The 20,025-nt window shown below is 39.8% G+C and overlaps 1 protein-coding gene across 7 annotated transcripts in view; it reads left to right on the top strand.

Moving 5' to 3' along the window:
• The window catches only part of PTGFR (prostaglandin F receptor), a 48,561-nt gene that overhangs the window by 13,458 nt on the left and 15,078 nt on the right, over nt 1–20,025 (top strand). For 3 of the 7 annotated variants that reach the window (XM_066192576.1, XM_066192577.1, XM_066192578.1), the window contains 3 exons: nt 60–116; nt 1,168–1,275; nt 16,341–17,187. In XM_066192576.1, coding sequence (XP_066048673.1) covers nt 1,232–1,275; nt 16,341–17,187 — 891 coding nt within the window. In that variant the 5' untranslated portion in view covers nt 60–116; nt 1,168–1,231. Of the gene's footprint in view, nt 1–59; nt 117–1,167; nt 1,276–3,190; nt 3,260–15,110; nt 15,224–15,596; nt 15,758–16,340; nt 17,188–20,025 lie in introns of those variants that run through there. The other 4 variants (XM_066192581.1, XM_066192579.1, XM_066192583.1 and 1 more) reach the window with 4 other exon arrangements.

Raw genomic sequence — 20,025 nt, 5'->3', positions numbered from 1 at the left:
GGTTATAAGTATTGTTTAACACTTTGAATACACTATAGTGATACACTTAATTTTTACAGCACCAGTGCATTCCTCACCTTGGTTCCAGGACAAACAGCTCATGGACATAAATCAGGGTATGTTTTCAGTACAGTTTTGCTGTGTTTTTCAGCACAGACACAACTTGTCTTCAATCTTCTTTTTTTCCCCTAGGTACTTAAATACTTCAGTTACCATCAGATTAATTCCACAATAATTTCTGCATTTTTCCTCACATTTAATGAAGGTTTTCTAATCTCCACTAAATTTAAGTCTGTATTTTGCCAGCTTTATTCCTTCCATGGCTCTGCTGTAGTGACAGACACACAGACTGGTCTGTGTTTTGTCTGTGAGTGAACAGCCATTCATTTATTTGGCTGATTGCAATCCTGCTGAAGTCAATGGGGATTCTGTCTTTAATTTCCATGAGTCTTGACTTTCAGCCTGTGCCTCAAATGAGGGTCAGAAAGTTCCCAGGGACAGCAGGAAAAGCCATGGATTTGATTAAATCTGCAAAGCTGGCATTGCTGGTAACTCAGCCAGCTCTGCTTATGGGATGAGACAGGTGAATGTGTCTTCTGGTGTCCAATGGCAGCCGCCCCCACGTCCAAATGCAGGACTGTCCATGAATTGACTACAATGGAAGATAACGATCTTCATCTAAACAATTCATTATTTTTTTGGCCAAAATTTAGGTATAAAGAAAGTAGAAAGTACTTCACCTGGGCCCTTTTTGCTATTTCATAATCATGAAAACACGTGTCTTTTAAAAAATAAACGTCTGAATTTCTCTGGCTTCCCAAAAGAACATTAAATGACTGTTTAATGTTTGTTAGGTAAATACAGATATAAAACTTCTTTTACACTTGAATACATTCCTTTCTATTCAACATTGGAACATAGGGAAGAGTGAAGCTGGAGTAAGGCTCCCGTAATAGCCTTCTTTATTGCCACCCATGCCCCGCCTTCCCAAAATTCTGTAACCTTCCTGACCTCTGTTACTCTTCAGTTAAACACCACCTTGCATCCCTCCTATCCTATTAATGTGGCCACTTGTCCTTCACTTCCTCTTCTCTTTTGGGGATGATTTTCTTTTCTTTTTCAGGCTTATCATTTCTTACAATTATTTTTTAAAATCTATTTCAACAGAACACATCACAGGGGAACAGCTTTATCCTAAAGCTGTACTCACAAGTCCTCTGGGAAAGGCAGGATGGTGTATTTGATCAAGGAATATACTGTTTTGTCTTCCTGCAGGTGAGTGATGGTTATTCTAGGCTGGCTCTTTTGCCTATTTCCTTATCAACAGTCTTGGTACTCACACAATTTCTCTCTCCCAGCTCTTCAACAAAGCATAAGAATTCTTGACATGCATAATTTATCTCCAAGACTAATATAGGCTCCAATAGCAGAATATTATTTCTCAATTTTACCCATCATCTTGTTTTATATGAATCTTACATTTACAGTGCTGCTGCGTCTGTCAAGATGAGTCTTCTGCTGTGTTTAACGGTGATATTTCTAATAATGCTTGACAATGGTGTGCATTTTTTGTTGGAAAAAAATAAACCGCAAAACTATGTCTGGTCTCAATACCTTTTCTTTGATCAGATTTTTTTCTATATTGCTGACAAGGTCAAAACAGGAGCTCTTTGCAAAGATTAATTATCAACCAAGACTCTGATGTTGTAATCCACAGTCTGTTTTCAGTTGTGACAGGAAATCTCAGCTCATACAAGGGCTCTGCTCTATGGAACCTGTAGAGCAATACTGGCTCCAAACAAGTTGGGCTGGAATCCTAAAACTGCAATTTTTGTTTGCTAACAAAATCTTCCCACCAGTGACCTCCCTTGTGCTCTTCAGCTCAGTGAGTTCCCACACAGTGTACTGCAATTTGACTTCTCAGAAGTGAGAACAGGGGTCATGGGGGCACATATTGCAAACTCTGTTTTGATAAATAGATAGGATTTTTCTCCCTAGAATGGGGTTGGCAAATTACTGGCTTTTTTTAAAGTGTTCCAGTGATTTCACTGCTTTATTGCCATCAACTATGCTGAAAGACAGGTCCTTGGTTCACTTGACCTCTTCTGAAAACGAGGCTACTTTCAATTTTTCTGGTAAGACTGCTTTGGAGATTTTGTATCTTTTCCTTGGTCCTGCGCTGCTGAGGCAGAATTGGAGAATCACTCAGGCATAGTAGAAGTAAGGTTGAGCTTATGCCTAATCTTTCAGAATTTTGTAGTGCACAGTTTCCAGGTAGGTAGTGAATAGTCGATCTGGATTATTTCTTCCTCGAAGAACTACGTCAATAAATTAGGACTCTGTAAGCGATTGCCACAGAAACTCACAAGAATTCCACACCACAATACAGACAGTTTGAACATGATGTCTCAGTAGCTGTGCATTCTTTGGGATTCTAAAGAACCTTCATGGGAAAAGAGGCTGATATGAAGAATTTCATCCTCTCCTCCTTCAAAAAAAAATTCCTGGTAAGAAATAATTTCACAGAAGACAAACTTCTCACCAGCTCTTAGCAGAATTAAGTACTACTTATGAAGACAGAAAAGGTAATGGAAGAATGAACTGCATTCTAAGAAAGGCTGCTGTAGCTCTTCCATGTACCATTTCTCTGATCATCCAAGAAATTATGTAGATTTCATTAAAAAGAAGAACATTTTTAGCTTCTGATAGTCAATCAGTAAGAGACACACATTATTTTAAAGCAATAATTTAGTTTCCATAAGATTCAACCAGCTATTCTAGGGCCAGTGGTGACACTGATTACTTCAGTAGACAGGTGATGATCAGAACCATTTAATATCCATTGGAATAAATATTGAGGTAGGATCAGGAATGCTTTCATGCCTCAACATTGATTGTTACTGTTATCCAGGGGAGACAATTTTTAAGAGAAAAAATAAGATAAAGATGGATAGTGTGTCTAGCACTGAACCGTAACAAAGAAATAGTCAAGTAAAGGCATTTGTTAAATAAGAAGTACAGTGTTTTTCTGAGGCTCAGTGACTATGTCTGAAGTGATCACATGGAGGCAATCTGGACATTTAAACAAAATAAAAATGGCTGAGCCAGATGATCCATGGGAACTGTTTGCTCTCTTATTAGTCTGTGGCCAAGGCAAAGTATTGGGTGTAACATTTTTCCCTGCAGAAAGGACGAAACCAGACAAGTGTCTGATCCAGATGACCTGCAGTTCCTTTGGCAGAAGGTTCAGAAGCAGGAGGTGAGCACTGTTTGCATTTATTGATGAAGGGTCCTGATCCTGGTTTTCATGTGTCATGGTAAAGTAATTGAGGCAGCAAAGCCCCAGCCTGCCGAGCTGCGAACCCTCATGGAGGTTAATTTTGTGGTCAATACAGGACACCAGTGGTAATGCATCTATGACATTTAATCAAAATTTCAGGGAAAAGGATGAGATGTAGACTACAGCTGCTCAAACCTGTTGGAATGACTCTTTTCCAAATGCAATCAGGATCTCTGCTTAGAGTCTGATTCAAAACATCCTCAATGTGATTCAAGTGTTTCGGGCCCTTGGATTCTAAGGATAAGGTTTTGTGTGAAGTACGAGAAAACAAGGAGCATGAAATATAAATGTCAGCTGTAACAGTGTCTGGCTGTAGAAAAATTGATGCTGTGTTAGAATTTTAATTCCTTCCTGAGTGAATTACTCAGTCAAATTCAGGCCTACTGGAAGAAAGAAGGCAGAAATTAAATTTCTGATGTAGATATGCTCCTGTCAATGTCATACGGATGGAAAAAATATGTAGTTGCATGAATGTGAGCTTTAATTAACTATATTTCAGAATAATTGCAAGTATGAGCTGATTTAGGTAGAGTATTTAATGAAGAAATGCCCCTTAAAGTTTACTAAAGCAGGTAATATATTTTCAATCTCTGTTTTTAGATCAGTTTTCTGAACAGGGGAGGGGTTTTGGTGTATTTCTTGGTATAAGTGATTTTTGGTGTTTTGGTTTTTTTGGAGCTTTTTTGATGTTCAAGCCTGAATTCCCCTACAAACCAAAACCCAAATTTTTTTGTCTTCTGCACCAGCAAGGCTCTTGGGTATAGCTCATCCCCAGAAACATTCTAGGGAAATGTAACATGATTTTCCTCTGTTTTAGTGAGGGCTTAATTGTGCAAGGGTAAATAACTTAATTGCTCATTTAGCAAAGCCTAAATCAATGGTGATGCTGCTGCATGATTATATTCTGTGTTCCAATCTGTAACACATTTTCCCTTTGACTCAGAAAACCACTGATTCTTTGGAAAATAGTTCTTGAACAGAGTTTAGTATTTTTCATAGATTTTTTTTCTATTAGCATGTCTAAAACTGCAGTGGTTAACCTGAAAACCTGACTCAGCTGTGTGACAGTGTGACAGTTTGTGACAAGAGGGCTCTGCCATGCACAGCAGCAGATCGTCACCACGTGGTTCTGGCACAAATTCTGTGTGCAGTTAGGGGTTCTCTTTATAGAGAGTGAAGACTAATTTGCTGTTTCCTAAAGATGATGAGGCAGTAGAAGGACCATTTGTTCGCATCATTATACTTTGGATCATTACTGAATTTTTGAAAAGAAGATTGTCCCACAGCCTATTATTAGGGTTTTTGTTGTTGTTTTAGGGTTTGGTTTTAGTTAGGTGGTCCTTTTCTCTCTTCATGGATTCAGCTACAATTTATCTGCTCCCCAAAAAGATAACATATATTTTATGAAGACATTACCAACTCATGGATATTGATGCATTCCATTCACATGTGACCAAATATAGCCAAACTGCTACACAACTAATTAGGGCCTCAGCAATTTCCCTCCAGATTTTAATCTGTTGTCAATATGCCTCATCCAATGTCAGGACAGAGAACTTAAGCAAAATGTTAAATATTACTTGCTGTAAACAGCTGACAAAAAGATCACAATGAATTTCATCAAAGAGTAAGTTCTGGCAAACAAAGGATGCTGTGCTCTTACAAACCTCTGAGTCACTTTGGCCCATTCTTTTTTAATACCGTACATTGCTTGTGATATGTGCTCCTCTTCCTGTGACATTTACTGTACTGGCCTTGCTGGGATATTCTGTTTTCACATTCAAATTGTAAAAACAATTTTTTCAAAGTAAAACACGGAAACATGAGGTTTGAAAACAGCAACATTTCCTGGCCTTTGTTCACTGAAGGTATCATGAAAGAGTCAGTGGTTTCATGCAGCCACAAGTTCTCCATTTATACTTCTTTCATTTAAGTATGGAATTTTTAAAAGAATTATTACTCATTGATCTGTGTAAAGTATGATGTTTTCATGGGCTGTTCAGTCCCAGATTAACTCGAGACTTAATAGTTCAGTAAGATTAAAACCCCATGATTACATTCATTATGATCAATCAACCAATACGTCTGAAAAAAAAAGCTGCCAAGGAAATATATTTCACATGATATACACAATGAACAACAAATAGCCAATTTTAAATTGATATGCTTCTAGAAAAATGCAAGTTCTGTAATCAATCTAAAATTGTAACATTGTTATGGGTAATTTTATATTCCTAATGTAGGATGTAACTGTTATTATTTAAGAAGTAGATTTAACAAAAACTGGTAGTGTTTATTTTCAGAAAGCAAGAAACATTAACTAAAAATATTTTCTCTTTTCAAGCATTGAAATTTCTTTTCTTGTCTTTCATAGCTTGCTAGTATCCCAAAAACACGAGTGGCCTGTGTTACCACTGTGAACCATGATATCTTTTTATGTATGTTATCTTTCCATTCTTATATGAAAACCAAATCTACTCATACAAACCTTGTCTTCCCTGACTCACTGTCTCTTTTTCTGGCACCCCCAGCCTTTAAGATGAAAATAAACATATAAACATATAAATGCAAAAAAAAAGCAAAGTGAAAAAACCCCCAGCCAAACAACAGATCACCTCCTCCAATGTAAAAATTAATTAATTAAATAAACTGAAAAAACACTGACACAAAATGTGTGTGGTTGAACTGGGCTGTCTGGTTTGGCTCTCCTGTTCAGTGTTGCATCAGCACCTTGCCAGAACACATCACAGCTGCCCACCTCTCATTTGACTACATTCTTATGATATTTTCTATGGCTCAGTCTAGTCCAGTTAGTACTAGTTGTGTCTCCTTGGGCTTCACCCTTAACATTTTCTTTCTTGTTTTTGGTATTTATGCTCATGTAGAACGTAATTTCATCCCCCACTTAATTTCTGCATGGCCAGGTTTGATTCATTTACAGCATTCCCTCAAAATCCACATTTTTCATTCAACCCCTCTAATTCTTACCCATATTTAATTCTTTCCAAACTCCTGGTCATCTGTGGCAGCAAGGCAGAGCTATCTAAATTTTTCTAGATGTGAGGAAACAGTAACACTTTTTCCTAAAGAATTCTTTTTTTATCAGCTTTTATCAGAGATAATGGAAGACCTTTAGAAGACCTCAGAAGAGAGTGCAGAGATAGCTGTGAAAGCTAAGAAAAAATATAGGAAAGACTGATCTTCTTGAAAAATAAAGTCTAGGAGCCATTCAAAATGAAACATGGAGATTCACTGTCAGTTTTTACTCCTTGAGTACAGCTCAGGTGCAGGACCCAAAGCAGTGAAGGCTCAAGGTTTACCCTTCATCCTAAGGGCTGAGTAACTGTCAGAAGGAAATAGCTCTGATCTCATACTGGCAAATGTAAGTTTAAAAGGAAAAGTAGAAGAATCAAAGCTATTACTCAGGATGAGATGAAATGTCCTCTTATGAAGGTCTTGATAGTTGACTACTTAGGAAAATTTCGGCAGAAATGGCACTTGTCCAGCAGCCTTACATCCATTTAGCACTTCTCTAACCCAAGTCAGGCTACTCAATGGCTGTCTTGTTTCCACTGCTGTGCTACACAGTGCTAATATTATGGATTCATTTTGTACCATTTCTCATTTTACTTCTGGAAGGGAAATGTTCTTTACTGTTTTACTTCTACTAAGTAAACAGCCTTGCCTAGTCCAGTTTCTCAAGCTAGAAAGCAGAAGTCTGATGCATAATTTCTTGGTTTACTATTAACTAGCTATGACCCCAGGCAATCAGAATGTTAAAATGCTATTAATTGTTTTGGTACTAATCAGAGATTAAAAAAAAAAAAATAAACCCTTCTCATGTTTTTACAACCTGCAGTGTTACTCATGGATTCACAAGCTACTGAAGAAGGAAGGCCCAGTTATAAATTCTTTAAGAGTCAGAAGTCAGAATCACTCTTTCTGTGCTCGCTCTCACTTACATACATCTATGTACAAATACTTGTGCTAGCCTCTGAGAAGCTTTAGGACATTTTTGTTTTGAGTACATAAAGCCAAACTTTCTCATCAAACACTTGTACCTGGAGAGTGTGGCTGCCAATCTGTGACTCACAGATGTTTTGTCTTTGCCCCTGGACCTTCAGAGGCACATGGGCCCTGCTGATCACTAAAACCTTGCATCTGAAATTTGCTTGGTCAATCCAGTCCTGTGGAGGTTCCTTACTGAACCTGAACACTTCCTTTGACCTAGGAATTCAGCCCTCTGCCCTTCAGAAATCAAAGCCAAAGAAAATCCGTGTGTTGACGTGTACTGCATGTGAATTCCCCTTTGCTCTCTTCCTTCACAATAAACTCTCAGCCTCTGACAATCTGGTTCCTCTCCAAACACCTTCCTGTTCTCTCTTCTCTCCAGTGAAACTCCACTAATGCAATTACTAAAAATATCATTATCTTTCATGAGCTCTCTGCTTATCAAATCCGACTGTTTATCAGGGGTAACTGACTTACTGAGATTTCATAAGCTAATTTTTCTGCTTGGCTTAACTCTATATCTATACAGATTGTATTAATTTAGTAAGAGCTGGATGGTTACATGGCTGTCTATCACATTAATGTATTCTAATTAAGGATATAAACTTGTTTACCACTTTCTTTAGCACAGATATTACTTGAGGTAAGCCAACGCTGTGAGAACTACTTATAAAAAAAATTAGATCATTCTTAATTAAATCTTTCCACAGAGAACTCTCCACATCATAAATGAGTGCTCCTTCTTTTCATTAATGTGAATTTATTTCTTCATAAAAAAATTATCTTCTGCCAGGAAATTTAAATACTTTCACTTAGTTGAAAGCCTTGAGGCTGAGTTTCTGCTTCTGGTTGTGGTTTATTGTTGAGTCTAAAGTTTCTACTTTGCTTTAAGATAAGTACGATTCTAGGGAAAAAGTAGTGTTGTGAAAACATGAAGCTTTTTCTAAAATTAGATTTGCTTGCCTAAGCTGTTGTCTTACTCTAATTTCATTTAGTTTACTTTGGTTTATCATAAAAATTTATTTCTTCTCCCTCTTAGATGATAAGACATTCAGATAACTTTTTATTATTTATCTGGAGCAATCACATATTTTTGCATTCCTATCAATCTCTAGCTGTGGTGCCATGGCTCAGGGAGAGAACAGTTTCTTTGAAATGTAATCATTGGCTATTCTGGGGCTGCTTTTTCTGCTAACCAGATGGCATTTACATTCAGATCTCTTCTGGCTTGCTTTTGCAATATCTCCATTCTGGAGAATGGAAGAAGATAAAAGGAGATGCCATGAAGTTAAAAGGAGTTAATTTAGTGTAATTTTGTAGGATGTTTGCTCTTATGTCTCCAAATACTAAAGAGCTGAGTCATAAAAGAGAATATTTTCCCCCACATATTTAAAATAAAAGAAAATTATATTGTTATTGTGATGTGTAGAACTGTACTTCCACGCCTGATTAAGTCCACTTGCAACAAATTACTCCAGCCTGAACAGGTAATATTCAGTCAGTAATGGCAAGATATGTCTCCTCTGGCCTTTTAAAACTTTGGGTCTATGGTAGTACAAAAAATGGATACTTCATATAACCATAAAGAAGGCAACCCTCGGTTCTGAGACATCAAATGGAACTTAAAAAAATATGTTAGAAATGTTTAATTTGCTATTCATTAGTCAGATAAATGGGTACAGAATTGCTACATGAGGCTTCCTATAAATTCTTGAAAGGAATGCTTTCAAATTCATAATTCTATAGTTCAGTGATACACCTGCTCTATAATCACATTGCTGTTATTCTGTTCATCTTCCCTCTTTTCTAAGGGCTGTACTTGTACAAACTAACGCATAAAACTGAACAGAAAAAAATAATCAAACCACTCTCAGAAGGATCCAAATCATCTCCCATGTATGCCTTGCAGTGTCATACCAGAAAAAAAGGGTTCAGGAAAATTCCAGATACAAAGTTTGCAAATGAGGAAGAAGGAGGGGGAATTATTGTCCTGCAGCTCTTTCTGATACAGCCAAATTAGTCACTATTTGTAGCAGTCAGATAATTTTAGAGTAACAGTATGTGATTAAGGTGAAAGCATATCTCTAAGCAGGAATAATTGCAAATCAACAAACTGATACAATGAAAGGTTTCAGTAGCCACTTCTAATATTTAGTATCGGTTGTCATGATCCATTAGGGAATCATTTGACCAATATGAGGCATCTTAATTTTTATGCTTATGTAAACATTCCTCAGAAAAAATGTGAACAAGGCAGTATAGAATAATTTTTTTGTTGTTGTATTGAATATCCTGGAAGATTGCAAATATTCTGACTTAGACTGGAAACTTCTGGGTTTAGTAATTTTTTTCCATTTGGAAATTTTGTCTGTGTCTTTGATAGCTGGATTACGGATACTTGAGCTCTCTCCTCTGCTAACACAGTTTGGCAATGATGACTCAGTCAAATTCAGCTGTTTCAGCAGTTTAGCACTTTAGTTTTGGGTTTGCTTATCAAGGAATTGCTTTGCAGGTCTGCTGGTACGTCAGAAACAATGTTTTCTTGGTACCAATAGTGCGATCAATAGTACCATCAGCCATCTGATGATCAATTCCTTGTTTAAAGGATTGCCTCTGAACGGACTTCTTGGACCCTTCTTGTGAGATCACATTAAAACACAAGAATTGGACTTTGCTCTTCCTATTGAAAAGAATGACAATGCAAACATGTATATCACAAATTATAGCAAACCTCCGTGTCCCCTCTCCTGCCTCCAAACCTCACCAGGGAAATTGCGGATATTTCGTCTTCGTTCTGTCTACAGCAACTCTTACCTCACTTGCCAGGAGCTGTGTCTCACTATCAAGAAGCAAAGAATTTAACTTCCTTGCTGATAGGGATGTTTAGAAAACAAACCCCCATTATCCACAGCTGCACTTCCAGTAAGAGCAAACAGTCCCTTTTCAGATATCAGCAGGTGGAAATCTCAGCAGAAAGATGCATGTTTGTTGTTATGATTCCTGATGACCTTTCTTGGTTTTGTCACTCTGATAGTGAACGCTTACTGGCATGTTGATGGTTTTAACCCCCTGAACTGATCTGGGGCTTGTTACAAAACACCATTAATTTATATTTAACCACCTAGGAATTTCCTCCTTTAGCTGCATTGGCCAGTGTCCCAATTCAGGCAGTACTTAAGCCACAATTTGTGACTGTTTCACTGCTTCATGGTGAGGTATGAAGGTCAGAGTGGTGGTTGTCGGAATGACAAAGCCACGGGTGAGTTGTCTGCATTCTGCTGAACCACACTTCTTTTAACTTCTTGGTGAATTGCCTTAACATATTTTAAAATGTGCATTTTGAAAATGACATGATACAGAAAGTATTTTATCCACCCTTTTCAAGAATCAGGCAAACCCAGGATCCTGAGACAGATCTTTAGGAAGATATATTCTGACTTCCATTACCTGCTTCAGATAACCTGTAAGGTCTAACTGCACACCGGTATGACTGTGCATGTGTTCTTACAAAATCTATTTCCTAGGTTAGGCAGAAGCTTACTGTTTGGCCTTAACACTATCAAGCCAGGATCTTGAGGATACACAACAGTCACATAACACTTTTAAGGAAGCTTTATTTGCTAAATTTATAAGAGTCTTGAAAAGGCTACGAATTTGTGACATCCTTTATTGTGCACTTACTGCCATTTTACTATGTAAATGATCACCTTCCACACTATTGACCTAATTTTCTGATTGCATTCTCCAGACAGGAGGTGTAATTAATTTCTCAAGCAAAATTAGCCCTTATCAGTCTTAACTGTTTAATGAAATGAGATTGCAAATTGTCCTTCACTACTATACGGTTTAAAATCAGTCTTTGAAAATGTGCTGTAAAATCAAGTTAACAACCTTAAAAAAGACATGGAAATAATTCCTCATTTTATAATGAGAATACTAAAAAACACCACTAAACATCCAAGAAGAATTACTAATGCTGGCATTCCTAACAAGTGACTCAGATTTTCCAAGACTATAATTTTTTATCTTCGTGTTTCTGCTGTCTGACTATTGCTAACTTCAGAAGACAGCAAACCTCTGTCCAACCTCTCAGCATTGGTTATTGACCTTTCAAAACTCCTAATTTGGATCAATTAATTTTTTTTTCTCAGCCATATAATAAATACTTAGAATGGTATGAATGCATCAAAATATGTACAATCTTTCTGATGTAAATCCCACCTAGTATAAATCTCCTTTCGTACCTTCATCTGGATATCAGCTTTTTCATATGAATAGCTCATTCACTGTGTATAGCCGGACCTTTGATAGAAGTTGTTCTTTGGGGGTGGCAGGGCACTAATTGCAGAGGAGAAGGAAGTCCTGAAGGATTGCTAATTTTGAAGAAATGGAAGGCAGTAACTCTAACCCTCTATGGGGATGGGTGCTGTAGGATTCATTGTCTGTGTCTGTGGCCTCAGAGGTATTTTTTGTCTCAAACAATTATGGGCTGAACAAGGTGGCATTTAACTGAAGGATTTTCACTGACAGCTTTATTTGACTGAGGTGCCCCAAATCCGATCCTATATTCACAATTTCCTTGTATAGTTATTTTGATTTACTACTTTTGTCTCCGAAATATAAAGGCTCTTATATCACTGCTATTTCACTAAATGGAAAGATGACACTTACTGTTGTCATGTACGAAAAGGAAATGGTTTCCAATGTTTTGCAGCAAGAAGTGGGAATATAATAAAAGTATAAAGTAACTATCATTGAAGGCTGCACAAGAAATTTATGAGTGGTTGAAAAAGGAGGAAGAGATACTGTTTTTATTTGCATTCTACCAACTTTGTTGTTGCTACTGAAATGCTTACCTGTTCATTTACAGCAAGCTTCTTTGAAGGTAGTATTTTCTGAAAAATTAGTGCAACACTTGAGTATGTTTCTGCATTTGTAGCAGGAGGTTTTGAGAATTCGATTACTGTACACTTCACTTGCAAACCAGCCACATGGTTCTCCATCCAGTAGTTTTTTGTCACATTTTCTTTCCACTCTTTGGTAACCAGTGGGTGGACTGCAATTGTCATAGGACAAGAGATTTCTTTTTATCTATGTATCTCTTTCTCTCTATATATCTTAAACTATTGCTCTTGAATCTAAACTCACTGAATGTAAGCAGGGAATTCTAGTTCCTCTATTGAAGTTGAAACTTGTGGCAAAAAAAGAGTATTTATCTTCCTGATTCTTGGAGTACCCAGGAGTCAGGGATTTTGCAACAAACATGAGCAGGCCAACATATTAAGAAGTGCTGAAGTCAGTGAGCTAAGCCAAGGCACCACTTCACTTCTTCAGTCTTTGAATAGATAGAATGAGAAAGCCTCAGGAAACCCTCCATTTTGGCTCTTGCACCTACAGCTTTTGTTCTCAGACATAAAAAGGAGCTCAATCAAACCCAGCTCCATAATGGTTGACTGTCAAACTGTTGAGAGGAAGAGCCACTGCCCTGATGAAAGCGACATTAATCCTTCCTCTCCTTTCCCACAGCTCTCTCCCAGGTTTTGACCCATGAAAAGACTGCTGCCCTCTAAGAAAGCAGTGGCTGCCCATTCAGAACCCACAGCAGAGGCTGTGATGGGACTATTTTGATCACTCCTGTTTTCATTAGTAATAGCAGATGAAAGGAGCTGACCACTGGTCAGTATGAAAAACTTAGTTCTGCTGGTGTCACTGCCCGTTTTCACTCCTCCAACACCTTCTGAAATCTCCATTCTACTTAGCCATAATCCTACAAACCCACCCCTTTCCAAAGAAGTCATTATTTAAGTTATACCTGTATCAGGAGCACACAAATGCGTAGAAGGCTGAGCCCCAGACATATCTCTCCGGCTTATGCCAACGCTTAACAGGCTGCTCACAGCTGTGAGCTGTGTCTTGCTCACAGCACAAAACTGGGATGTGGCACTTTGTGCTCTTACAGCTGTATAGGTGCAGGAGCACTCTTCAGTGCCTGTTGTCTGAAAAGCGAGATGGAAGCTTGTATTTACTTTCCTAACGCTATTTCTTGCCTCCATCTCTGCAGCAACTGAAATGCCACTCTCCCTGCTTTTGGCAGGCTACTGCTTTACTCAGGATGCACTCTACAAGCCTGCTACGTTTTTACAACCACAGTGAAACAGCTGTCTTGAGGTTTTTCTGTTCTTCCCTTTGTCTTGATCTACCTGATAATGCTGTTTCAGCTTCTACCACCCAGACTGCAGTCTTGAAGTATCAACTCATTTCTTTTCAAGCAAAATTGCCCCCCATTTCAGGATCTTCAGGTGAAGAAGCCTGGCTAGGGATGAAGGGCATGGAGCAAGCTGTTTGTAGTTTGAGATCTCCGTCTCCATTTAGCCCTGAGCAGGGGAACGTAAAATAAACTCCTCTTCTCTGAACTTTAATCAGCAATAATGTATTTTGAGGTATTTTTATGTTTTACTGTTGTCTTAAAAATGAACTTATGGGAATTTATAGGTCCCAAACAGACCAAATTGAGCATTTTTGCTTATTGTATGATAAAATGCCAAAATCTGACAAGCATTTTGAAGAAGAAGGCCATCGTGGGGTGCTTTTAACTGTTTATGCACGTAACTTTAGTTACTGTTTGAAGAAATACATTTAGCTAGCCTATATTTCCTCACTGGTGAATTACAGAAAGGCAACTTGTACCTACCTGTACTATTCAAGACATGAAAGTAAGCAAAACCTAGTATATTTGAGAATTTTAATTTTTTAAATAGTTGTCTTGTGGTGCCAGGAATAGTACCACTCAAGACTGTGCATCGATGAAAACAAATTTAAATTCTTCATCATCGTAGCCCGTAATAAATTCTGTAATATTTTACAGTTTTGTTTCACAATTTGACATTGGTTTTATATTTTGGCTTGTTTCTATAGTGAGAGCTCTTAATAGAAGTTCCCATTCAGGCCTGTTTGGTAGTACTGGACATTGATGGATGAAAGAACTTGAAAGTCATCTATAACTTCAAGTTGTAACAGCTTGAGCGCATGATGAGAAACAACTTTTGGATTTCCGGCCTTATTGGTCGTATCATTAGTGCTTCATCTGGATGTGTTCTCATCGCATTTCTCCAGTAGAGAAATGGTGCAAGGAGGCCTGTTAGCTCTACTTGATCTGGGAGGTCCGAGGGGCCGAGTGTCTAGGGATGTGCCCAGCAGCATCCCTGACAGTATTCCTGGGGCTACTACCCCTTCCCGAGCTCCCTGCGCGCTGCTGAAGTGCGCAGTTGGGAAGAAGCATGTGCAAAGCGACGAAGAGGTGAAGCTGAGGCTGAGGACAGATGTGGCCTCTTGGTTCCCCCATGAGTTGCTACTGCTGTGGCTGCAGCCCGGTGGGCAGGAACTCGCCCTGCCTGGCTGCGGTGGCCCTGTCACCCATCTCTGTGCTGTGACACGGCAGCCTGGCTGTCCTTGCCGGAGACACCGCCGCAGCCCGGCACGCCGGGGCGGCCGGCTCCGCGCTCCCGCAGCGCTCCTGCCCAGGGCTGCGCCTGCCGGGACAGCGGGCGAGGTGCGTGCGGCTCGCCCCGGGGCATCGGAACCGCGGCCCCGGGGCATCGGAACCGCGGCCCCGGGGCATCGGAACCGCGGCCCCGGGGCATCGGAACCGCGACCCCGGGACGGAGCCGGACCGCGTGCCGGGGGCGGCGGGCGGGGAGGGCGGACGGGAGGCCGGGTGGGAAGGAGGAGGGAGGGCGGGCACGGGCGGCGCCGGCGGGAGAGGGGCTCGGCAGCGGTGGCGGCCGGCGGAGCTCTGCGCCGCGCTTCTCTCCGGCCGCGCGGGACGAAGCGAACGTGGGCGGCGGCGGGGCCGGGACGGACACCGACCCCGGGGTAGGGAAGGAGCGGCGGGGCTGGCCCGGGCCGGCGGGGGGACCGTGCCACTTGTGCCCGGCAAGCCGGGCTCGCCCCGCCCCCGGCGGCGGCAGCGCTTAAGGGAGGACGGGGCTGCGGGGGGGAGCGCCGCTCCTCCGGCACCGGCGCTGCCCGCCCGTCCGTGCCCGGCCGTGGGCGCCCGCGGAGCGCAGCGCTGGGCGCGGGCAGCCGCGCAGGGAGGGGAGGCTGCGCCGCTCCGCTCCGCTCCGCCTGAGGAGCTCGCCGGCCGCGCTCCGTTGGGCGCTCCCCAAGGGCAGAGGCGCCTCGGTCCGGGGTGCCCCACTCCCGGTGTAGCTCAGTAACCGAGAAGCTTCACCGGCAGTTTGTAATACGGGCTGTTAACGCCTGCTTTTTTTTTTTTTTTTAAAAATCTTTTAAATTTTTTAATTTTTCCCCCCCCTGCCTGGGAAGGTTTTGCTATTAGGAATGTCCGTGGAGTAGAGATGGGAGATAAAGTGTAAAGTAACTTGCAGAATTGGTTTCTGAATTACGGTGCGTCTGAAAACCAAGTTTGCGCTTCAGCGAGGGCGCTGGGAATTTGAAAGCTTCAGTGCTCATTAGGTTTAAGCTTTGAAACATGGATTTGTGGGAGCAGAATTGTTTAGAAGATGCTAAGACATTGTTTTGAAAATAAATGTTTTAAAATGGAGCGTGATTATGATCTCAAAATGCTCCAGTTTCAGTATTTCACTTTTGACTGTGGCTGGGCTGGTTAAATGCTGTCATTCTTGGAGTTTGTTGCAAAACCGTTTGTTTAGCGTAGTTTAACCGCCAAACTTGTTTTATTGTTTATCTTACTATATCTACATAACCATGATATATTTTATACATTGTTTTGTATACATTATGCATGCAGAGACTCTAAATTTCCTGTAGACTGTATTTGCATTGTGTAATGCATGCAGGTAATTGTTTTACCCTGTGAGTGATGAGCTTAAAATGTGATGCCGTATCATATCGCTCAGAGAACTGGAAAATTAGATTTGTACTACCGACTAATATTATGGAATTTCTACTTCAAATGCCATTTGTATGCTTTTTACAGCATTGTGTATATTTGTTTTCCGTATTGCAGATGCCTTTTGGTTGCAAGACTGCTGAAATGCTTTGAGGACTGCACTCCTTTCCTAACCATGAACAGTTCAAAGTCACCAGGGCTGGCTGGATTTGGAGTCTTGAAAAACACAACGTGCCACCCGGAGAAAAAGATTTCGGTCTTCTTTTCTATCATCTTCATGACAGTGGGAATTTTGTCCAACAGCCTTGCAATAGTAATTCTCATGAAGGCATACCAGAGATTCAGACAGAAATCAAAAGCCTCCTTTTTGCTTCTTGCCAGTGGTTTGGTTGTCACAGATCTCTTCGGTCACCTCATCAATGGAGCCATTGCAGTGTTTGTGTATGCATCAGATAAAGACTGGATTCGATTTAACCAGTCCAACATTCTGTGCAGTGTTTTTGGCATCTGCATGGTTTTCTTTGGTTTGTGCCCACTCTTCCTGGGCAGTGTGATGGCTGTTGAACGGTGCATTGGAGTCACTAAGCCAATATTTCACTCTACAAAAATGACTTCTAGACATGTGAAAATGATGTTGACTATGGTATGTCTGTTTGCTGTTCTTATAGCTTTGCTGCCTATTCTTAGGTTTAGAGCCTACCAAATTCAAGCATCGAGGACCTGGTGCTTCTATAAAACAGAACATGTTGAGGACTGGGAAGACAGATTTTATCTCTTACTTTTTTCTTGCCTTGGGTTCCTGGCTCTTGCTATTTCATTCCTGTGCAATGCTGTCACAGGAATTACCCTCTTAAGAGTCAAATTTAAGAGTCAACAAAGACAAGGCAGATCTCATCATTTTGAAATGATCATTCAGCTCTTGGCTATAATGTGTGTTTCTTGCATTTGCTGGAGTCCATTCCTGGTAAGAGCCTAATGTATTTGCCAATGTTTAATGCACATCTCTGTATAAAAGTTATACTTTTTTGTCTCCAGGTTTTAAAGCACTTAAGTTGTGATAACAGCTCCACCCACTCAGTGATATTAATTTTATAGCATATTGCCCATAATGTATGCACCTGTGCATCTAAAAAAACCTGGTATTATTCTCCACTTCTGATGAATAATACACTAAGCTAAAAATATAGCAATTGTGAAGACTGTATTTCCAGTGCTATGAAGCAGACAGTGGTAGAAGAGTCATGGCTGGAATCATTCAGAACAAATATTGAGCTCTTCCAAAGGTTCAGTGAAATCTAGGATTGGGAAGTCTTTTTACTCTACAGTGTAAATAATTTTTTTATTTATGGCAGTCTATTTGCTGTTATTTCAACAGTTTACTGCTACTTGTGAGCTTTAAGGCAGATAACAGTTCAGAATCTAAAAATTCTCCCCTCTGTTATCCGGGTGTTAAAGCCTTGGCTTTAGGGTCATATTGAAAACCAGTGGTTGGCAGTGGGTTGAAATCAACATTTGGTTTAGACTTAAGCAAGCTGGGTTTGTAATGTGGACAGATGAGCAGCAGAGCTGCTGTGGGCAGGTGCTGTGTGACTGTCCCTGCTGTGACTCCCAGAGGGTCAGTGCCAGTGCTGGTAGTGTCTGCTCTGTCAGTGAGCAGCCTCAAAGGAAGTGGGATTGTGATAAGGGAAAGAATTTGACAGCTCCAGTTCTATCATGGCATTATAGAGCTGGTGTTAGCTTTGTCTCCTTTTAGTGTAGCAAATTTGTCTGAAGAAAGTTGGGTTTTTTGCTAGAGCCAGAGGGTTTAAATCACAAGTCATATGGAATCTTAATTTCTTCCCTAGAAACAGAGTCCTGTAGTTTTCTAGTGGTATAAATGAAGAGCAATTTTGGTTTGAGCTAACAAATCACGACATTTAAGTCTGAGATCTGTATCAGATCCAGCTATATTTCATCTGCTCACTGCCTGTGGTAGAGTCTGAAGTTACCTGAGTTAAAAATTAGATACTGACCTTAGCCTAGCTGCAGCAGTTTAGTATATTTGGCATTTAATTAATCCAGTATCGCAGGCTTCAAGGAGAAAGTCTAGGTACGAATGTCTGCAATCACTGAAATGCACAAAAACTCTTTCCGTTTTGTTCAAGAGAATTTTTCTAGTCTTACTCTGCAGCATAGTTTAAATTCATGTTGGCTTGTGTCAGTGTCGTGGCTGTAGTGTGAGGAGCATAAACAAAGTTGTCAGAGCAGCAGAGCAAGTAGGGATCTTCTTTACAGTTATTTCAGACACCATCTGAAGTTTGGGGCAAGCCACAGAATGGTTTTTTAAAAAAGCATCTCATATGATGAGTTTACTCTCCATGAAAAAGCAGCACTATTATCTTCTGGTGACATTTATTTTTGTTTAAAATAATTGTTCTTCAAAACAGGGATTAATTTGGCTTTGAAAAGCCCTTGGCTGTCAGAGGAGTTATAAATTTTTTTAGTTCAAAAGAGATACTTCATTTATTCAACACATCAAAGAACACTTAATTTCACCTACTATGGTTGATTTTGTTATGCCATTCAATTTTAATTGTGATATATGTTAAATATATATAAAATTATAATTTTAGAAGTTGTGGCAATCTAATGAAATCGCAGCACTACTTTTGTTAAAACATTTAACTCCATCTAAGTTGTAGTTGAAGATGAATTATTGGTCTAGCAGGAATTTTATTTTCATACCCTTTTCCAAGTTGATGTTTGCATCAGCTTATGATGCAGGCCAGTGAACAACTTCTTGCTTTATTTCGGACTTGGTATTTTTCAGGGCTGTGTTGCAGAGGGGAGTTGGTACACAAGGAATTCTGGGTCATTGGGTGGCAAATCTGCTGGTGCTTTCTGTGCATGCTGGGCTTGTGATGCTTTGCCTCTGGATCTCTTTTGGAATGAGATGAGACAAGCTTATGCCCTAATCAGCCTGGCATTATGGAAAGTAGTTCTGCTATGTGGACAGAAAAGTTTTAAAAAAGGAAGAGTTTAAAAATAACAAGGAAGAGTTTAAAAATAAAAACAAAGGAGATGTAGTGTGGGATTAGGTTCTTGAAACAAAGTTCCAAGGAAGGGAACAATTAGTGTTTTAGCCAGGGAGTTTCAGTGGGAAATGCAGTGGGACAGGGTCCTTTGTGGGTATTTCCTTTCTTAGCTGTCAGGATCATAGAGTTTTTATCAGTTAATTTGCTGATTTATTCACCCATTCCTTGTTTTGATAGCAACAGAATACAAACAGAATTACAAGTGTGGTGGTAATTTAGCAAGATTTTTTGGCCTGCAGTTGAAAAAATTTTGTCAGAAATGTGCTGCTCAAGTGCTGCATTAAAGTGATCCATGGTTTATTAAGTTGTATGCTTTATGATTAATTGCTGATACAAACCTACTTGTCTGATACATCTGAAGCATCTCAGGGCTTTTAATTTGTGAAAAGTATGATTTACGTTCAATAATTTAATCAGCATATACCAAAATAAGTATTTCTTGACATAAATATGATCAGGTGTTCATAGGTGAAATCATCTGGAAAAGGATGTAAATACATGCTTGTTCTGTGATCATTTGCTTCTTTAATTTTTTTTCTCCAAGCTAAATCTAAAAGTCAGAATTTGAAGTCTACCTATGTTCTCTGTCCCAAAGTGTATACAGAACAAATTGTTTCGTGAGAGTCAATTGCCACAAAGTAAACCAAAGTTATTAGAAACCAAATAAACATCTGGAAGAGAAAGTGGAGGAAGGCAATTAGTTTTATGCCACATGTGGTTTGCAGATA

Source organism: Chamaea fasciata, unplaced genomic scaffold (genome assembly GCF_029207755.1).
Source record: "Chamaea fasciata isolate MVZ Bird 193981 ecotype frontalis unplaced genomic scaffold, bChaFas1.0.hap1 SCAF_10, whole genome shotgun sequence".
Lineage (NCBI taxonomy): Eukaryota > Metazoa > Chordata > Aves > Passeriformes > Sylviidae > Chamaea > Chamaea fasciata.
This window is presented reverse-complemented; position numbering and strand designations above follow the sequence as displayed.